Here is a 20727-nt window from a genome sequence, read left to right as displayed (position 1 = left end):
AATTTTTTTGTTAGGCTTAAAAAAGTTCGCTTCATGATGTTTTCCAAACATTCGCATTAACGATTGGCAAAAACCGTCTTTTGCCTGCCTAAATTGCGACCGACTTTTCATTAAGCCGATAATAGTTTGAACTAGTTCACTTGTCAGAAACTGTTTGAAAAGATTGTAATCAAAACTTTATGGTAGAGCTACCTGGAAAACCATTTCGTGGATTAAACTTTTCGGACTAAAATTTGAAAAGAAGTTTTCGATGATTTGGCCACAATAATAAAGCGTTTAGAAAAATCTGAAGAGTGAAAGATTTCATATGCCTTGGTTGCGATTTTGAGGGATGAATCTTTTGGTAAAAAAAACAAATTTTCAAAAGTTTTAAGACAATATTATGATGTCAGCAAAAAGCTAGGACAGAATTGTGCACTTTTTATTTTACAGCTATTACCCCTAATTATTCAAATCAATTTCAACAAATTAAAGAAAAAACTTAAATACATTCATTCATAATATACTTCAATTAAATTTCCGCATAACTTCAACTTCCAGTACACTTTTTGTTTGTTGCCCATAAGTTTTCTTCGTCGAATAGTTGATACCAGTCTGAAAAGTTACATGAAATTTTTTGTTCAAAAACAATAACGTTGCGACGCTCGTATGAGTTGCAAATAGACAAAAAGAGTGTCCATTTGGCTCCAGTCGATCATTTTAATCTTTTTCTTTGCTTTCGGTTCAAAATTGAAAATTGCATTGATGAATTTGTCGTTTTTTCCTTGGTTTTGCTCGTCTGTTTTGAGTTTTTTGTCAAATTTTCTCAATCTATTTGTAGTTTTTTTTCCTAGTTTTGGCCATTTTTCAGCTGAACTCTGATCTTTTCCAGCTGATGTTGTTGTTTTCAATTTCGATCCATGATAATTGATTGACGTTGGTTTCTTGTCGATTGTGCCAAGTTAAGTTGTTGCTGCGTCGATTTGGGCATTGTTGTGATTTGGATATTTCTGCAGGTTTGGTGTAGTATGGTGAGTAGGGGGTCTGTTTTCGTGAATGGTTCGGATATCCGTGAGGTGGCGATAGGCGAGATGAAATTTGACTTTAGTAACTGTTTGAGTTGACTTTGTTCAGTTTAGTAAACGTTGTTTGTCGGGTTCGTCAAACTATAAGTGGGATAGCTGCCGTCCTTGATTTAATAATTTTTTACATTCCCATCAGATGTATCATTGATTTATAGATGTTTTTTGTTTCGTATAGCGGTGATGAAGGGGAGGTGGTTTGTGGGCGGTGGGGGGGGGGGGCTAAGTGCGTCTGTTGTTAAGTGGGGGTGGGGTTGTTGTTGGGCACAATGGAGACTGAGCTGTTGCTGTTGTGGATCACGTGATCACTCACACTGCCCAGAAACTTCCGTTTGATCTTGCCCAGTCCTCGTGTTCCGATCACTATGTGGTGGACGCCATTCTGCTTCGCAAATCTGAACGGGAGAGAAATCTTATCACGTGATTGCCTTACTTAATCACGAGATTAGCTCCTTCTTCATCACGTGACATTTATGTAAAAATTTACAGAACATTAGACCCACATAAACATGCAAAATACAGGCAAAAAGTCAATTAATTTTGAACTCGCCTTTAAAAACCGCACAATGCACGCTTAATTTTTGCTAATTTCAAAAAAAACTCAGCAAGCCAGTTTATTTTAGCTAAAATTAAGAAACCATTACAACTACCAGCGTTAAACAGAGTTAATCTTAAAGCGAACAAACTTCAGGTCAACTTATCCAAGAAAAAAAGTCGACACCTCCGAGTTCTAACTTGCGATACTCACTTGCAAATGGCACTGCCCGGACTGTTGTCGTTGAGGCTGACGAATTGGCAGGTGCTGGGGTCACACTCGTAGTCCAGAAGGATGCCAGAGTAGCTCTCCTTCAACTCCGTGATGTACACGTCATCGTTCCCTGGAAAAAGAAACGTATCCATCAAATGTATGGTTATCGTGAACATCGCTCAGAATATGCACGCTGAATTTTTAGGAATGGGGCTCGCGCCAAAAAATGCAATGTTTTTTTTTTTCAAATCCTACAACTGAACTTAAAACATTCCAAACTGTTTTGAAGTCTCCCCCCTGAAACAACTATAGTGGAGATCAGTGGAGAATTTTTCAGCCGATCAGATTTGAGCATGGTACATGCCCGCCTTACGGCTTGAGTTTGCCATATAACTTAAGGGGGAGAATTTACACTTGGTATATTTAGGGTAGAGATTGTTCACATGGACCGAAAACTGAAATAACTTGAAACTAACGTTTTCCGAACTGAATCCCAACTAAGCAACCGGGTTTGATTTATGGTTCTTTTCTGAAAACTGAAAATGAAGTAAAGAACAATCTTAACCCTTTAAACCTAATTCTTTCCCGTATACGGATGTGGTTAGACTAAAAATAAAGGAACTAATGAAACTCGAGATCAACACCAAGGAAATTTAAGAAGTACTCTTTGGTTTAATCTTTAAATCTCATATTTCTCACAGGCTTGTAATCCGACCTTAAGTCGACTTTGTCACGACTGAAACCCTAATTTGTCCGTCATAATTCCTTCCTAACTTCAGAACAGAACAGAGCTTAAAAACAAAGGAGACATTTATGAATAAATAAACCGAGAAAAATATTTGATACATCCTGAAATTACAAAAAGTGTTGTTCACCCGGATTGAACTCCATAGGCCGTAAATGCTAATCACACACTTCAATAAACTAAGACTATCGAAAAAAAACTAAACACAAGTTTCGAAAGTTTTGCTACACTGGTAACATCGAATTTTCTAAGTCATGAAAATCGGTGTATCGCAATAGAAAATTTGTCAAAAAAGCTAATCATACAGTTTTCATATATGGCATTTGTTTGACTAACTTTCTTTTGGTGATGACAACAGAAACTTTTCTAGCGAGTTTCCACAGTAGTTTCGAAAAGTCCTCAAAACTTTTTTTGCCTTCTTTTTATTTGCAAAAAGAATTTTCTACTGAAGCATTTTCCAGTATGCATGCAAAATTAAATTTCTTATGTGCATAACATAGTCCTGGATACGCAAAAGTTAGATTTTTTCCATTTGCCTGTTTCTTTTTTTCAAATACGCTCAAAATGCCTATTTTTTGTATGGCATGTTTATGTTTCCCTTGATCATTACCTGCTCAATCAAAAACTCGAATTTAGAAAAACAAAAGTTTGATACTTCCATTATAACATATGTGTAAGACAACTCTAATACATTTCAAGTCGTTTCAAATGCATTGTAAGTGCAAGACGGTCAAACCTTTGGTCACTCTAACTTTGAATAAGCTAAGGTCATTGTCATTTGTGTTTTGTAATTGAAAAAATTAGATAGAGATATTCAAAATATCAAAAATCAATAATCGTATCCCTGTACATCGAATTTCATGAATAGTGTACGATTAGTGTTTTTACATTTTCATATTTGGTCAACCCGGGCAAATTTCACGTAACAACTCTGTAATTTCAAATGCTGAACCAAAGCTAAAACTCCAGCGCAGTTCCTCATTCACAAGTAGGTGGACTTAATTTTAAGAAACTTGATAACAGATTTAGGCCGAAATAAAAATTACGCCGAATAAAAAGTTTACCGAAACAAAAAAAATGTGATTTGAAACCTTTTTTTCCTTAATTAAATAAGAAGTACATTACTTTAGGCTAAGATGCAAAACTATTGCAATGAAGATTGATAAAACCCTATCAATTTTTGAATTTCATTTACATAGATGAGCGCCAGCAAACACTAAATGAAAAAAGCTTGAGTGTTCGAGACAATAAACACTCGCTCATTTATCAATTAAAATAGATATGATATTTAAACAAGAGAACATTGGAAACTTAATTTAGTCAACCATTTTTTTACTAAATATAAGCATGGCGCACTCTAGCAAAAAAAAATTATTTCTAATTTCCATTGTTTATTATTGTTTTTAATGATAATCACCCGACTGTGAGGTGACGATGTTGTCGAAGCTGTTCTGGGGCACATCAACGGGGGCGTCCACCGGGAGAGACATTCCCCCCACCCCTCTCGAGGTCACTTGCAACAGCACCACTGTGTCATCCGGCTTCCGCAGGTTGTCTGAGAAAGAGAATATAATTACAAGTTCTTGGATAAATATAATGGATTAATTATTGATATATTTAATTATTTTTCTTGAGCGTTATATTGAGATAATTTGATCTCTCACTTTCAGCTTGTGTAACTATTTAAGACTTTGAGCATTAGTGCAACAAAATAAAGTCATGTCTGGACTTTTTCGAGAGGCCAACTTTATATATCGAAGATTTCATTAAGCGCCAAAAAACCAACTATACAAAAAAAACATACAAATTTTTTTGAAAATATAGAATTTGTTTTTGGACTCCATATGTCGCTGAGATGAGAGGGGGCGTTTGGTGGGATAAGTTTAAGAAATCTAGGGTCTGTACAGTTATTTGGCCCATTAGCATCAAATAATTAGATGAGCTTGTTATTCTTTTAATATAAAAACATTTTTTTTCGCAGAAATTAGTTTCAACCAATCACACTCCAGCATTATGATCTTCTTTTGAAACAGAAAAGAATCCCAAATAAGATTTAAAACATTGGGTGAACTCTATCATTCGTTGCACGTTGGAAAATCAGACAGAAAAAATTAAAAAGAGCAATCGGCCAACTTTGAGCATTTTTTGCATGCAAGTTTGGGTTTTTAAGTGACCTTGAGTAATAATTAATCGATGTCTGAAAATTAGCTTTTGTTTGCAAAATGTTTCTGAAATAGGTCATTTGCTCTTTTCAATTATTTCTGCTTGTTGCAACTTTTTGCAACTCTCTTTTAAACTCACTGAGGTACCACTCTAGGGCGTTCACACTGCAGTCGGATCCATCTATACACACGACTATCTTCCTCTTCACGCCACTAATGGAGCCACTGATAGAACCAGAGCCACTAGTTCCAGCCATGAGTACTGTGTCACTTATTCACTCTTCTCGATTCAGTGAGATTTGAAGTTAATCTGAACAAAAAATCTACTTAATCTACTTAACAAATTCAACCCCCTCCCCCTCCTTTTTTGAAAGGAGGTGGGGGTTAATTAGAAAATAGAACCAAAAATCAAATAATTAACAAGGTAAAATTTTCGCATATGCTTAACTGTTCAATTCTTTTTTTATAGGGCGGGGGGGGGGGGGTAGTTAACAAGATCCGATAACTGGATACCGATCAAAACTTGTAAATCAACATAGAGGGAAAACTTGCTGTTGCTGTACAGACTGCCATCAGCTACTATAACAAAACTTTATCGAAACCTAGTTGGATCAATGGGTTACAGAATCTCTAACTATTGTTTTTTTAAAACTTATGTAATAACTCAGTTCTACCGGCCTTACTTGGAGGAGAACCAACACTGCTAGATTATTTGACAAAAGTTTGAACACCTTACCTGCTCCACGAAAAACCAGTAATCCAAGTCTAGAAATTATACTGTTTTTGAGCCTTGAAGCTCAGAAAAAAATTGAAGTTTTAATGGCACTTTTTAAGTTCCAAAATGATTTCTCGGAAATCTAGAAGCTTGTTGAGAGAAACGGAGTTTTTCGTAAAAAAACTCAACAATATAGAGAGTTGCAAAAAGATGGAACAGAACAGACTTTAAAAAAAGCAAATCACTACTTTAAGAGAAGTTTTTTATGCAAATAGTTTTTAGACAGAAAATATGACTCAAGGTCACCTAAAAACTCACATTTGCATTCTCAAAGTCGGAAGATGCTCTTTTTAATCATTTCTGTCTGTTCCAACTTTTTGCCATTGATTATATATAGAGAGAGAAGCACAAAAATTCGGACAGACAGTAAAAAACAAAAAGAGCAGTCTGTCAATTTTGAGCAATTTTTACATAAAAATTTGACTTTTTAGGTGACGAGACATATTTTTATCTCAAAAATTAGCTTTTGCATGCAAAATTGTCTGAAAAAGGTAATCTGCCCTTTTTAATTATTTTTGTCTGTCCGAACTTTTTGCTACTAATTATAATTAGTAGCGAAAAGTTCGCTACTAGTAGCGAAAAGTTCTTAATTAGTAGCGAAAAGTTTTTGCTACTAATTATAATTAGTAGCGAAAAGTTATAATTATAATTATACTAATTATAATTAGTAGCGAAAAGTTCGAAAAAGCAGATGACCTTTTCAGACAACTTTTGTATGCAAAAGCTTTTTTTTTCAGACAGAAGCGAAATTTGACTTTTTAGGTGACGAGACATATTTTTATCTCAAAAATTAGCTTTTGCATGCAAAATTGTCTGAAAAAGGTAATCTGCTCTTTTTAATTATTTTTGTCTGTCCGAACTTTTTGCTACTAATTATAATTAGTAGCGAAAAGTAGCGAAAAAGCAGATGACCTTTTCAGACAACTTTTGTCATAATTGACATTTTCAAAATTGTCAATTTTGAGCAATTTTTACATAAAAATTTGACTTTTTAGGTGACGAGACATATTTTTATCTCAAAAATTAGCTTTTGCATGCAAAATTGTCTGAAAAAGATAATCTGCTCTTTTTAATTATTTTTGTCTGTCCGAACTTTTTGCTACTAATTATAATTAGTAGCGAAAAGTTATAATTATAATTATACTAATTATAATTAGTAGCGAAAAGTTCGAAAAAGCAGATGACCTTTTCAGACAACTTTTGTATGCAAAAGCTTTTTTTTTCAGACAGAAGCGAAATTTGACTTTTTAGGTGACGAGACATATTTTTATCTCAAAAATTAGCTTTTGCATGCAAAATTGTCTGAAAAAGGTAATCTGCTCTTTTTAATTATTTTTGTCTGTCCGAACTTTTTGCTACTAATTATAATTAGTAGCGAAAAGTAGCGAAAAAGCAGATGACCTTTTCAGACAACTTTTGTATGCAAAAGCTTTTTTTTTCAGACAGAAAGTATGTCTCGATGTCACCTAAAAATGTCACCTAAAAAGCTCATTTGCTTTTTTTTTCAGACAGCTTTTTTTTCAGACAGAAAGTAAAATTGTCTGAAAAAGGTAATCTGCTCTTTTTAATTATTTTTGTCTGTCCGAACTTTTTGCTACTAAATTGTCTGAAAAAGGTAATCTGCTCTTTTTAATTATTTTTGTCTGTCCGAACTTTTTGCTACTAATTATAATTAGTAGCGAAAAGTTATAATTATAATTATACTAATTATAATTAGTAGCGAAAATTGTCTGAAAAAGGTGACGAGACATATTTTTATCTCAAAAATTAGCTTTTGCATGCAAAATTGTCTGAAAAAGGTAATCTGCTCTTTTTAATTATTTTTGTCTGTCCGAACTTTTTGCTACTAATTATAATTAGTAGCGAAAAGTAGCGAAAAAGCAGATGACCTTTTCAGACAACTTTTGTATGCAAAAGCTTTTTTTTTCAGACAGAAAGTATGTCTCGATGTCACCTAAAAATGTCACCTAAAAAGCTCATTTGCTTTTTTTTTCAGACAGCTTTTTTTTCAGACAGAAAGTAAAATTGTCTGAAAAAGGTAATCTGCTCTTTTTAATTATTTTTGTCTGTCCGAACTTTTTGCTACTAATTATAATTAGTAGCGAAAAGTTATAATTATAATTATACTAATTATAATTAGTAGCGAAAATTGTCTGAAAAAGGTAATCTGCTCTTTTTAATTATTTTTGTCTGTCCGAACTTTTTGCTACTAATTATAATTAGTAGCGAAAAGTAGCGAAAAAGCAGATGAATTTTTGCTACTAATTATAATTAGTAGCGAAAAGTTCGAAAAAGCAGATGACCTTTTCAGACAACTTTTGTATGCAAAAGCTTTTTTTTTCAGACAGAAGCGAAATTTGACTTTTTAGGTGACGAGACATATTTTTATCTCAAAAATTAGCTTTTGCATGCAAAATTGTCTGAAAAAGGTAATCTGCTCTTTTTAATTATTTTTGTCTGTCCGAACTTTTTGCTACTAATTATAATTAGTAGCGAAAAGTAGCGAAAAAGCAGATGACCTTTTCAGACAACTTTTGTAAGCAAAAGCTTTTTTTTTCAGACAGAAAGTAAAATTGTCTGAAAAAGGTAATCTGCTCTTTTTAATTATTTTTGTCTGTCCGAACTTTTTGCTACTAATTATAATTAGTAGCGAAAAGTTATAATTATAATTATACTAATTATAATTAGTAGCGAAAATTGTCTGAAAAAGGTAATCTGCTCTTTTTAATTATTTTTGTCTGTCCGAACTTTTTGCTACTAATTATAATTAGTAGCGAAAAGTAGCGAAAAAGCAGATGACCTTTTCAGACAACTTTTGTATGCAAAAGCTTTTTTTTCAGACAGAAATTTCAGACAGCAAAAACTTTTTGCTACTAATTATAATTAGTAGCGAAAAGTAGCGAAAAAGTAGCGAAAAATTTGAATTACCTTATTAGAATTACCTTATCAAAAATTAGCTTTTGCTAATTTTGAGTAAAAAACAAAAAGAGCAGTCTGTCAATTTTGAGCAATTTTTACATAAAAATTTGACTTTTTAGGTGACGAGACATATTTTTATCTCAAAAATTAGCTTTTGCATGCAAAATTGTCTGAAAAAGGTAATCTGCTCTTTTTAATTATTTTTGTCTGTCCGAACTTTTTGCTACTAATTATAATTAGTAGCGAAAAGTTATAATTATATTTATACTAATTATAATTAGTAGCGAAAATTGTCTGAAAAAGGTAATCTTGCTACTAGCAAGATTACCTTTTTTGAATTACCTTATCAAAAATTAGCTTTTGCATGCAAAATTGTCTGAAAAAGGTAATCTGCTCTTTTTAATTATTTTTGTCTGTCCGAACTTTTTGCTACTAATTATAATTAGTAGCGAAAAGTAGCGAAAAAGCAGATGACCTTTTCAGACAACTTTTGTATGCAAAAGCTTTTTTTTTCAGACAGTCGGAAGATGCTCTTTTTAATCATTTCCGTCTGTTCCAACTTTTTGCCATTGATTATATATAGAGAGAGAAGCACAAAAATTCGGACAGACAGTAAAAAACAAAAAGAGCAGTCTGTCAATTTTGAGCAATTTTTACATAAAAATTTGACTTTTTAGGTGACGAGACATATTTTTATCTCAAAAATTAGCTTTTGCATGCAAAATTGTCTGAAAAAGGTAATCTGCTCTTTTTAATTATTTTTGTCTGTCCGAACTTTTTGCTACTAATTATAATTAGTAGCGAAAAGTAGCGAAAAAGCAGATGACCTTTTCAGACAACTTTTGTATGCAAAAGCTTTTTTTTTCAGACAGAAAGTATGTCTCGATGTCACCTAAAAATGTCACCTAAAAAGCTCATTTGCTCTTTTCAAGTATTTTTCTTTTTTTTTGAATTACCTTATTATAATTAGTAGCGAAAAGTTATAATTATAATTATACTAATTATAATTAGTAGCGAAAATTGTCTGAAAAAGGTAATCTGCTCTTTTTAATTATTTTTGTCTGTCCGAACTTTTTGCTACTAATTATAATTAGTAGCGAAAAGTAGCGAAAAAGCAGATGACCTTTTCAGACAACTTTTGTATGCAAAAGCTTTTTTTTTCAGACAGTCGGAAGATGCTCTTTTTAATCATTTCTGTCTGTTCCAACTTTTTGCCATTGATTATATATAGAGAGAGAAGCACAAAAATTCGGACAGACAGTAAAAAACAAAAAGAGCAGTCTGTCAATTTTGAGCATTTTTTACATAAAAATTTGACTTTTTAGGTGACGAGACATATTTTTATCTCAAAAATTAGCTTTTGCATGCAAAATTGTCTGAAAAAGGTAATCTGCTCTTTTTAATTATTTTTGTCTGTCCGAACTTTTTGCTACTAATTATAATTAGTAGCGAAAAGTTATAATTATAATTATACTAATTATAATTAGTAGCGAAAATTGTCTGAAAAAGGTAATCTGCTCTTTTTAATTATTTTTGTCTGTCCGAACTTTTTGCTACTAATTATAATTAGTAGCGAAAAGTAGCGAAAAAGCAGATGACCTTTTCAGACAACTTTTGTATGCAAAAGCTTTTTTTTTCAGACAGAAATTAGCTTTTGCATGCAAAATTGTCTGAAAAAGGTAATCTGCTCTTTTTAATTATTTTTGTCTGTCCGAATTTTTTGCTACTAATTATAATTAGTAGCGAAAAGTTATAATTATAATTATACTAATTATAATTAGTAGCGAAAATTGTCTGAAAAAGGTAATCTGCTCTTTTTAATTATTTTTGTCTGTCCGAACTTTTTGCTACTAATTATAATTAGTAGCGAAAAGTAGCGAAAAAGCAGATGACCTTTTCAGACAACTTTTTTATGCAAAAGCTTTTTTTTTCAGACAGAAATTAGCTTTTGCATGCAAAATTGTCTGAAAAAGGTAATCTGCTCTTTTTAATTATTTTTGTCTGTCCGAACTTTTTGCTACTAATTATAATTAGTAGCGAAAAGTTCGACGAAAAATTATTTTTGTCTGTCCGAACTTTTTGCTACTAATTATAATTAGTAGCGAAAAGTAGCGAAAAAGCAGATGACCTTTTCAGACAACTTTTGTATGCAAAAGCTTTTTTTTCAGACAAAAATTAGCTTTTGCATGCAAAATTGTCTGAAAAAGGTAATCTGCTCTTTTTAATTATTTTTGTCTGTCCGAACTTTTTGCTACTAATTATAATTAGTAGCGAAAAGTTCGAAAAAGCAGATGACCTTTTCAGACAACTTTTGTATGCAAAAGCTTTTTTTTTCAGACAGAAGCGAAATTTGACTTTTTAGGTGACGAGACATATTTTTATCTCAAAAATTAGCTTTTGCATGCAAAATTGTCTGAAAAAGGTAATCTGCTCTTTTTAATTATTTTTGTCTGTCCGAACTTTTTGCTACTAATTATAATTAGTAGCGAAAAGTAGCGAAAAAGCAGATGACCTTTTCAGACAACTTTTGTATGCAAAAGCTTTTTTTTTCAGACAGAAAGTATGTCTCGATGTCACCTAAAAATGTCACCTAAAAAGCTCATTTGCTCTTTTCAAGTATTTTTCTTTTTTTTTGAATTTCCCACACGTAACTAACAATAAAGAGTTGCAACTTGTTTGAACAGGCTAAAATATTTTCAAAGTGTTCCAACTTTTTGCCATTGATTATATATAGAGAGAGAAGCACAAAAATTCGGACAGACAGTAAAAAACAAAAAGAGCAGTCTGTCAATTTTGAGCAATTTTTACATAAAAATTTGACTTTTTAGGTGACGAGACATATTTTTATCTCAAAAATTAGCTTTTGCATGCAAAATTGTCTGAAAAAGGTAATCTGCTCTTTTTAATTATTTTTGTCTGTCCGAACTTTTTGCTAATAATTAAATTAGTAGCGAAAATTAAAAAAGTTGTATGTCCGAACTTTTTGCTACTAATTATAATTAGTAGCGAAAAGTTCGCTACTAATTATAGTTAAATTAGTAGCGAAAATTAAAAAAGTTGTCTGTCCGAACTTTTTGCTACTAATTATAATTAGTAGCGAAAAGTTCGCTACTAATTATAATTAAATTAGTAGCGAAAATTAAAAAAGCAGATGACCTTTTCAGACAACTTTTGTATGCAAAAGCTTTTTTTTTCAGACAGAAAGTATGTCTCGATGTCACCTAAAAATGTCACCTAAAAAGCTCATTTGCTCTTTTCAAGTATTTTTCTTTTTTTTTGAATTTCCCACACGTAACTAACAATAAAGAGTTGCAACTTGTTTGAACAGGCTAAAATATTTTCAAAGTGTTCCGATTTTAGAGTGTTCGGCATGCAATTTTATTGTTTCAGACTACAGTGCTGATTTAAATTAACCGGTCAAAACGCGTTAAACTTGAAATTTAAAATGCGTTTTCCTCAAATTGGGTTGAGTTTAGGTGAAAATTTATGAGGATAAAACTTGCTTAAAACTTCAGCAAAAATAATATGGTTCAATTTGTTTTGCGAAATTCGGGCCCAAAATTTTACCTCAAAAATGGGTCATTTTGGCTTTTCTTAATTAATAAAAAATAACGCCAAAATCACCCCGTCGATCACAGACGTAATTATATCAAAGTGAGCCCTTTACGTAGCCCAACAAACTTTAACAAAGGTTTATTCTCCAAAACACTGTATAATTTATTTTATTTTTGTTTGATAGACAAAAAAGGTTGTTTTTACTATATAAAATACCAACTTTTTAGTCAAAAACAATTTTTAAACGGTTTGCAATTTTTTTTTGGAGAATAAACCCTCGTTTAAGTTTTTTGGACTACGTAAAGGGCTCACTTTGATATAATTACGTCTGTGATCGACGGGGTGATTTTGGCGTAATTTTTTATTAATTAAGAAAAGCCAAAATGACCCATTTTTGAGGTAAAATTTTGGGCCCGAATTTCGCAAAACAAATTAAACCATATTATTTCTGCTGAAGTTTTAAGCAAGTTTTATCCTCATAAGTTTTCACCTAAACTCAACCCAATATGCGAAAAACGCGTTTTAAGTTTCAAGTTTAGGTCGTTTTGTCCGGTTAATTCAAATCAGAACTGTACAATGCTGATTTCAATTAACCATACAAAACGCGTTAAACTTGAAATTTAAAAAGAATTTTTCTCAAATTGGGGTCAATTTAGGTGAAAACTTATGAGGAGTTACCTAAAGTTTTTGCAGAATTTTTATGGTGTAATTTCTTTTGCAAGACTCGGGCCCAAAATTTTACCCCAAAAATGGGTCATTTTGGCTTTTCTTAGATAATCAAAATTTACGCCGAAAATACTCATGCGATCACAGACATAATTGAATAAAAGAGAGCGCCCTACGTAGCTCAACAAACTTAAAGAAGGGTATATTCTCAAAAACATTTTTTGAAAAACGTTTTTTTTTAATAAAAAAGTTTTTAAAATTTTTTTTTTTTTAAAGTTGGTATTTTATGCAGTTTTTTTGTCTATCAAACTAAATTTATTTAACTGATACAAAGTTTTGGTGAATATACTCTTCTTTAAGTTTGTTGGGATACGTAAGGCGCTCTCTTTGATTTAGTTATATCTGTGATCGACTGAATATTTTTGGCGTAATTTTTGATTAACTAAGAACAGCCAAAATGACCCCTTTTTGGGGTAAAGTTTTGGGGCCCGAATTTTGCAAAACAAATTACACCATATTAATTCTGCAAAATTTTTAAGCAACTCTTGTCTTCAAAAGCTTTCACCTAAACTGAACCCAATTTGAGAAAAACGCGTTTCAAATTTCAAGTTTCAATTTTTTTTTTCTCAAATTGGGTTGAGATTAGATAAAAATTGATGAATTTTCAAATTGCTTCAATTTTTTCAGAATCATCATGGTGCATTATGTTTTGCGAACTTCGGGGACAAAATTTTACCCCAATTATGGATGATTCTGAGCTCTTTTATTCCGCGTCCAGACATTTCGGCCAAAGACAATTCAGCCAATTTGTAATTCAAATAATTCAGCCATAGTGCGCAGACAATTCAGCCACAGACAATTCAGCCAAAGTAGTGACCGCCGCAGTTGCGCCAACGTGTTTCGAGCTTGTCAATAAAGGTTAGGACTCTATACGAAATGTAGAGCCGCTTAAGGCCGCGAGCTTGCCAACAGAGGGTAAGACTCATTAAGAAATTCAGAGCCGGTTATCCACATAAGCCGAGAAGTAACTTCAATTCCATTTTTTTCGAAACTAAAGTTTTGTAAAATTGGTCGACTTGTCTCAGGCTAAATTTTTTGTATACTTCAGGCTGAATTGTCTGAGTTTCAAGTTATCTGAACTTTCTTTGGCCGAATGGTCTGTGCGCCATTTCAGTCAATAAAATCTTACGCCAAATCTATTGGGTCAATTGTTGCGCAAGCTATATCATAGTGAAACCCTCAAATAGCTCAACTAAAATTTGCAAGTTTTAACTTCCAAAACTTTACATATTTGAATATTTTTGTTTGATAGCCAAAAGTGTCATTTAGATCAAATAAAAATCCTTTTCTTTGCTTGAAAACAAATTTTAAACAATCTGCTTAAGTTTTTGTAGGGTATGTACATCTTAAACTTTTGGCATGTATTAGAATTTTAGAAGCCCACTTTGACAAGTTTGCTCATCTAGTGACTCACAATATGTTTTTGGTGTAAATTTTGATTGACTAAAAATCCAGAATGAACGAATCTTTTGGGAAAAATTGGCCCCAAAATTCGCGGAAAAAATTGCACCATTTTCACCGTAATTGTGATAACAATGAAATATGAAATCTGTCTTGAAAGATAATTTTAGCAAAAGTTTTCTTTATAATTAATTTTGTTGCTCAAAACTTTTGCTACTAGCTATAAAACTAGAGGCGAAAAATTCGGACATGAAAGTTTAATTAAAAAGAGCTTTTAATGGATACATTTTGGATGCATTTTGCATGCAAAATCCAAATTATCTTTTCAAATATGTGTGACAGGAGTTCTTTTGGAGTTCTTTTTATAGAGTTCTGCAAAAAAATTCGATCAGACGAAACTAATTAAAAACAGCAGAAGGCCCAGCTCAGAAAGGTTCTGCAATCAAATGCCAAATCAGACAGAATAAATGTCTCAAAAACAGAATAAAAGTTCGGAATCACATGTAAAAGTTGCAACTTTTTGCAACTAACTATAGCTTTGCAAAAACTTGGAAGGGCAAAGTAATTTAAAAGCGCAAATGACACTTTTTGCAAGCAAAATCTAATTTTTCAGACAAAAAGTATGTCTCAAGGTCATTTAATAAAGGAAACTTTAATGAAAAAAACTGCTCAAAACTGGAAGGCAGTTCTTTTTATTTGGTTTTTTTCCTGCTCCACTTTTTTGCAACTTGTTTTTATGTAATTTATGCCAAATTGTTGGTAATATTCGTGAACTTGAGCAATTTAATCGACCAGAAACTATACCATTTTGGGTTAAACAGCTTTTCTGAGACCATTTTACCTGTGGAATTCAATATTTTTGACAGTTTTCTATGAACAGTTGCAAATCTCGGACGGAATTAAAAAACAGCAATCTGGATTGAAACTGGAAAAAAAATAGAAACTGCGTATTAATAAAAATTCCCAATTTCGAAAAGTTCAAACTGTGATGATATTTCGTTCAGTATGGATTTAGTTAAACATTTTTGAACGTATTTTTTGTACAATTTGTAATACATAGATGCTCTTAGATCACAATTGTATTTAACTTTGGTGCGAATAATTTTTGTAAATAATGAAGGTGTGAAACTATTATCTTGGGATGAAAATGGAGACTTTGGAATACAAAATACATAAGTCAAAACCGTAGAATGCAAACAAAGTTGGTTGGTTGGTCACAAGTACACAACAATTGAAACAAACAAAAAAAATGGTTCTGAATTAAAACTCTTCGAAACTAAAAAAAACAGATTTTAGGCAATCAAACAAACAACGAACAACTCTTGCAGGGGTTTACTTATGGTTACTTTCTAACAATTCAAAAGTGATGTTTTTACTTTACTACCGTTCATTAAATGAATCTAACGTTTGAATAAGTTTTTTCTCAAAAATCACAGTTTAGCATTTAAAAACAAGTGGGCCTCATTTTGCACCCAAAAAGGAATGAACAAGCAAAATCACTCAAGTAGTTTAGTAATACACTCAAAATCATTTTAGTAATATAACGCATTGGTTTGTTTGGGTTGTGTACTAGAGTTTCTTCGGAGTCAAATTTTTGCCCAATTTAACTAGATAGCTTTCTTTCAGATAACCTACTGATGTTTAAGCTGATTGAAGTAGCTTCAATCGAATTGAAAAAAAAAGAAAAAGCTTAAACAAAAAAATTTTCAAGAACTTTTTTAAATATTTTTTCCCGTACACGCGAGGTCAAGCGCCGATTAAATAAATTTGCGTCTTTTGTAGATGTTTTTAGATCAATTGGCTAGCCTTAATCCAATTTGTTTTATGGGCCACAAACGCTAGAAATTACAACAAACTGGAAAATTTGATGGAGTTAAATTACATTACAATGACAAAGCCGCAGTTTTCACACCCTGAAACTTCCAAAAAACTGTTGCAGAACTTTTAATTTTCCTTTTTGAGCTTAGGGAACCAAACATTTTGAAATTGTGTAGAACAATTCGCCAAAACGTTTAGTTAAGTTGTCTAGTTTCTCTGTGAGGATTAACATACCCGAGAGAAAAATTCCGTCTGAATTGTTTTCTGGGAGAGGCGGAAAAACCTAAAAACATTGTCACATTTTTTGTCTGGATGCAAATAGATCGGAACAATGAAACACCTTCAATTTCGATTGCTCAATTTTGAGCGCGCGTTTTTTTTCAGTCCAAGCACGCTATTAATTACAATATGGCAATTTTAGTTGTTCACTACGAGGCCGAGCTGTGCATAATTTTGTGTCTGTATGTTCCTGGAACCCAGAGACAAAAATCTTTAAACTTGTTCGAAAAGGTAAGTGGAGTCCTCTTACAAAACTTCCGTGGATTTCGCGTACAAATACCTGTAACGTTAACTTTGTCGGCACATTTGTTGTGTCGCGGGATCCGCAACAAGTGATTGTTTCATGTGGTTCTGGATTTCACAACTGTCAGTAGACTCCGCGAAATATAAGTGAAATCCGCAAGCGTAAGTGGAATCCGCAAATATAAGCGACGTTTGTTTATTCGTGAACTTGCATCTGAACAATTGCAAGCCAGAGATAGAATTCTTATCTATAGCAATATTTAATTTAAAAACAAGGGTCTAACTATTGTCATCGGAACTCATGAACAAATCATAAAGCATTGGTTGACTATAGCGGTGGAAAACACTTTTTGAAATTTGGGATATAGATCTCAGCAAGCACTTTTTCGGTCCATAGTTTCGGAAACACAACACCGATTGAATTCATTTATATTTACGGAAAATATGTTTCGAAACACAACCTACAGCATATACAAATATATTTACGCTGAGCGTTGGACGTGTGCTGTACGTATGCTGTGCATATGTTGTCCGTATTGCCGAAACGGGTCAGTATTTGCAATTCCATCAATCCTAATTACTGATCAAGTTAGTGGAGAGTGAAGTAAAATCATGAAGGCAGTATTTGAGATGAGTGAGTGAAGTCAAATCAGTATTTGAGATGAGTGAAGCCAAGGCAGTACTTGAGATGATATTTTAGATTTGAGTTGAAAACTAATTTGTGACTAAATTATTCATTTCAAAAAACTCTAGTCAAAAAGCTCTAATATATAGAGAGTTGCAAAAAGGTTGGACAGACAGAATTAATCAAAAAGAGCAACTGTTGGGTCATCAACGGAAACTAAAACTGAAATAAACGTACTGTCGAATGTTCATAAAGCAGAGTTTCGGAATCTACTTAAAAATCTCCCATTTCAAGAAAGGGGATGAGAGTGATTACTTGCAGCGAAGTATCGACCAATCAGAAAGCAGCAAAATTCGAATTTACATACAAGGCTCTAGTGCGATTCTACAGGGGTGGAGATTCTTTCGTAGATACAATAGGGCGGGGGTTGTTAAGTAGATTTCAGTTTCGCTCGAAACCTATAATCACGGCGGGTAATTGCATCCGAAGCGTCGAACTGTTTTATAGTAAAGTCTGAATGTTCATCGCAGTCTTTATAATTTAGGCTAGCATAATCATCGGATAATCGACGAGCTTGCATTTCGAATATGGTCTGACAAAAAGTGCAAGGTTCTTCGGCTCCAGATTTTTGCTTGCAAAAAAGCGTCAAAAAGCACTGACTGCTCATTTTAGTTAATTTTGTCTGTCCGACTTTTTTTGCTCTTAATTATGATTTGAAAAAAGCAATTACAAATATTCGACTATGTTTATGAAATCCGCAAACAAAATCGGATTCCTTTTATAAATTGCGGAATCCGCTTACAAATTGCGGATTTTGCTTACAGTTGCGGTTTCCACAACAGCTCATTTTTACTATACACATGTCTTAATAATTGTTTCAGAATTGCACAAACTGTTCCGGATTCCTCAAATAATGTTGCGGATTCCGCAAATTTGCATATTTTTGAAGCGATTTTGAACAATAAAGCATTTTAGGTATTTGTGCGAGGAATCCAAAACAGCAAAGGAGATCAAATCAAAATCGCAATGTTGCGGATTCCGAGACAAATCTGACTTCGACCTGTTGCGGAATCCGCTTACAATGCACACAATGCACAGTTTGGCTTGGTAATGTGACGGCATTTTCTTAATTTTCAATTCGATGCTTAACTATTAAAAAGAACTTGCAACTCCTGACAGTAAAATGGAGGCTAATACAGTACAGACACTGATTGCGCATCAAGCTAATCAGTAAAGCACTCTAATTTTTTTGCCAGGTTAGACACGAGACGGGATTTTTCTGCCCAGGCACCAAAATTCACACACGGAAAAAGATAAATACTCTATTGAGAGGCTAACGAGTGCCAGTTTAAGGTTATTTAGTTTTTCAGCTCTGTTCATCAAATTAGACGTAATTTTTGCAGCTAGCACGTGATTAAACACATACCAAAAACCTTGTGCATATCTTTTTTTCTTTGTTCAGGTTGAAAAATAATTTAGGTTAGAATGAAAAAAGACACCAAAGGATTAATCTGCTTTTTGCTTACCTCGACGCAGTTGTTTTGATAGGTGTAACTCCAAATCAACAGACAAAGTAAATTAGATTCTATAGACAGTAAAAAAAGTCAGATCAATCAATTATCCAAATCATTGAACGAAGTAAAAAGCTATGGTATAGATATAGTAAGACACATTTAAAAACTAATGATTATCGTATGCAAAAAGTCATTTTTTTTTCAATGTTTAGAAGCACCAGATTTTCGTTCTTACATCTAAAGCAAAAATTAAAAGAATTACGTCACCTGTCTTTGTCCAAGCGGTTTATTCTGTTTATTTTAACACACTAAGCACATAAAAACAAGAAAAATTTTAGCTCGAATAAAAAATGAAACGCGCTCAATTTATCTATGATGATAAGTGCTCCAGTTTAAAAAGACGTGCTCAGTTTTTTTTCTGCCTTTCATGTGTTTATTTTTAAGCTTATTTTCTCTTTTGTGTTTGTTTTTTGCACCATTTATTTCCTAGGAAAACAAATTATCCTTCATATTTGCTGCTAATTTTTGTCTTTTTCACAGCTGAAAAGTTGTGTGAAATATGAAAAAGGAAATAAAATTTTGCTCCTATTGGTATCAAAATAGACTGAATATTTCTCAGTTTTGCTAATTTTGCAGAAGACAAAAAAAGAGAATAAATTTTCTCCAAATGAATTCACAGAAATTAGTCGTCAGTGCTTAAGAATATGGTGTGTATATATAATTTCATGGTGTCTTTTAGCTGCTCAGGAATCCCATTAGACTGTGGAATTCATTTCTTTCCCTGCTTTCTATTGTCTTTTTATTGGTAGTCAGAATACATAGTCTATAAGGGAAATTGAATAGCAAAGTAACACAATAGATTTTTTTAGAGTTCCCTAGGGCTCGATATTACAATGAAAATGAATATAGGTATATTTTTCTCGTGATGTGAAAAACGAAATTATGAACTAATTCTTTTGAGTAAAAAAGCCTCGAGAAAAATTTTTATTCTACTGAAAACTCCTCAGAGCGCAATGTAATTTTTTGTTGCTGCTTGATTGAGAATTAACCCGAAGCAATTTTGCCAACTGGAATAAATAATTGGAAAAAAATGAGTTCAGTTTTGAGCTCAAACGTGAAAAAATGAGATCAAGTTTGTGATAAACAGTAAGAAAAATTCTCGACCAAATTAAGGTTTCAAGAAAAAAGTGGTGGGAAGCAATTTCGCCAATTAAAAGAAGCAATTTTGTCAAATAAAAAATAAATAATTGGACAGAAAATGAGATCAATTATGGGCTCAAACGTAAAAAAATAAAAGCAATCAAGTTGGATTTGAAAGAAAAAATTCTAGATCAAATTCAGGTTTCAATGAAAAAAGTGGTGGGAAGCAATTTTGCCAACTGAAAAATAAATAATTGGATCTAAATTGAGATCAATTTTAGGCTCAAACAAAAAAAAATGCGCTGAAGAATAGGTTTGAAGAAAAATTCTAGTTCAAAATAAGATTTCAATAAAAAAGTGGTGGGAAATTGGTTAGGGAATGGTATTAGAAATGAATCATTACCGTGACAATTTCTAATGAAAACGCGGGAAATGAGATGATTATAAATTGTAAAGCTGCGAACTTGGGAATTTCCGCTGCGAACCTCTCTGTATAATTATTTCCTCACTTTTCCCAAAGTTGGACAAAAAATAGTTTAAAACGAGGGGTAAAATTTCTGAAGCGTTCGGTGAATTGGTAAGTGATATTTTAACACATATCACATATTAGCGTCCTTTTGTATGTTGTAATGTAATGGGTTTACTTAAATATTCCGATGGAAGATTTTATTTGAAACATTTCTCCAATTTCGTCTTATAACCTGTAGGTTTATAAATGGTATTAGTTGGTTAGTAGCGGTATTGGTTAGAATTCTGTTATGAGTTGCTGAAGTATAAGGTCTTGTATGTTCTAACACGGGCTTCTACGGTAAAAAGGGGCTGGTGGATTAGTTCAACGTTGCGCAATACCGTTGCTGTCGTTAGACATAGAAAAAGACAAAGGATTTAGCAGACTGTATAAAAATCAAAACTAGAGTCAGACTCAAGGTTTTTTCAAAGCAACCAATTTGGTACAGAGAACGAATGTTCAAACTAATCAATTTTTTTTTCTACAAATCAAAAGTTTTTCTCTACGA

At 32.6% G+C, this 20727-nt stretch overlaps 1 protein-coding gene across 5 annotated transcripts; it reads right to left on the bottom strand.

The window, feature by feature from the left end:
• Positions 1-490: 490 nt before the first annotated feature.
• On the bottom strand, positions 491-20500 carry LOC134855272 (universal stress protein YxiE-like). 5 transcript variants are annotated; one of them, XM_063871747.1, is made up of 6 exons: positions 20115-20499; positions 18584-18703; positions 4856-5026; positions 3972-4109; positions 1810-1939; positions 491-1456 (listed from the first exon to the last, which is right to left on the bottom strand). In XM_063871747.1, exons 3-6 carry the CDS (start codon positions 4971-4973, stop codon positions 1300-1302), a joined length of 543 nt encoding a protein of 180 aa, XP_063727817.1. In that variant the 5' UTR covers positions 4974-5026; positions 18584-18703; positions 20115-20499; the 3' UTR covers positions 491-1299. The 5 variants fall into 5 exon arrangements, with proteins under 5 accessions (XP_063727817.1, XP_063727818.1, XP_063727819.1 ...); XM_063871748.1 differs by having other exon boundaries at positions 18584-18642; XM_063871749.1 differs by lacking the exon at positions 18584-18703 and having other exon boundaries at positions 20115-20500.
• Positions 20501-20727: the final 227 nt, after the last annotated feature.

Source organism: Symsagittifera roscoffensis, chromosome 10 (assembly GCF_963678635.1).
Source record: "Symsagittifera roscoffensis chromosome 10, txSymRosc1.1, whole genome shotgun sequence".
NCBI classification, from domain to species: domain Eukaryota; kingdom Metazoa; phylum Xenacoelomorpha; order Acoela; family Convolutidae; genus Symsagittifera; species Symsagittifera roscoffensis.
The sequence above is the reverse complement of the archived record's forward strand: the minus strand, read 5'-3'. Positions and strand labels throughout refer to the sequence as shown.

Excerpts from the sequence above, each read along its gene's own strand:
- LOC134855272 (XM_063871749.1), bottom strand. The coding sequence starts at position 4,973 with ATGGCTGGAACTAGTGGCTCTGGTTCTATCAGTGGCTCCATTAGTGGC. Across the intron at positions 4,110-4,855 it reads CGCCCTAGAGTGGTACCTCA|ACAACCTGCGGAAGCCGGAT; the intron begins GTGAGTTTAAAA and ends TCTCTTTCTCAG. Across the intron at positions 1,457-1,809 it reads CCGGGCAGTGCCATTTGCAA|ATTTGCGAAGCAGAATGGCG; the intron begins GTGAGTATCGCA and ends TCTCCCGTTCAG.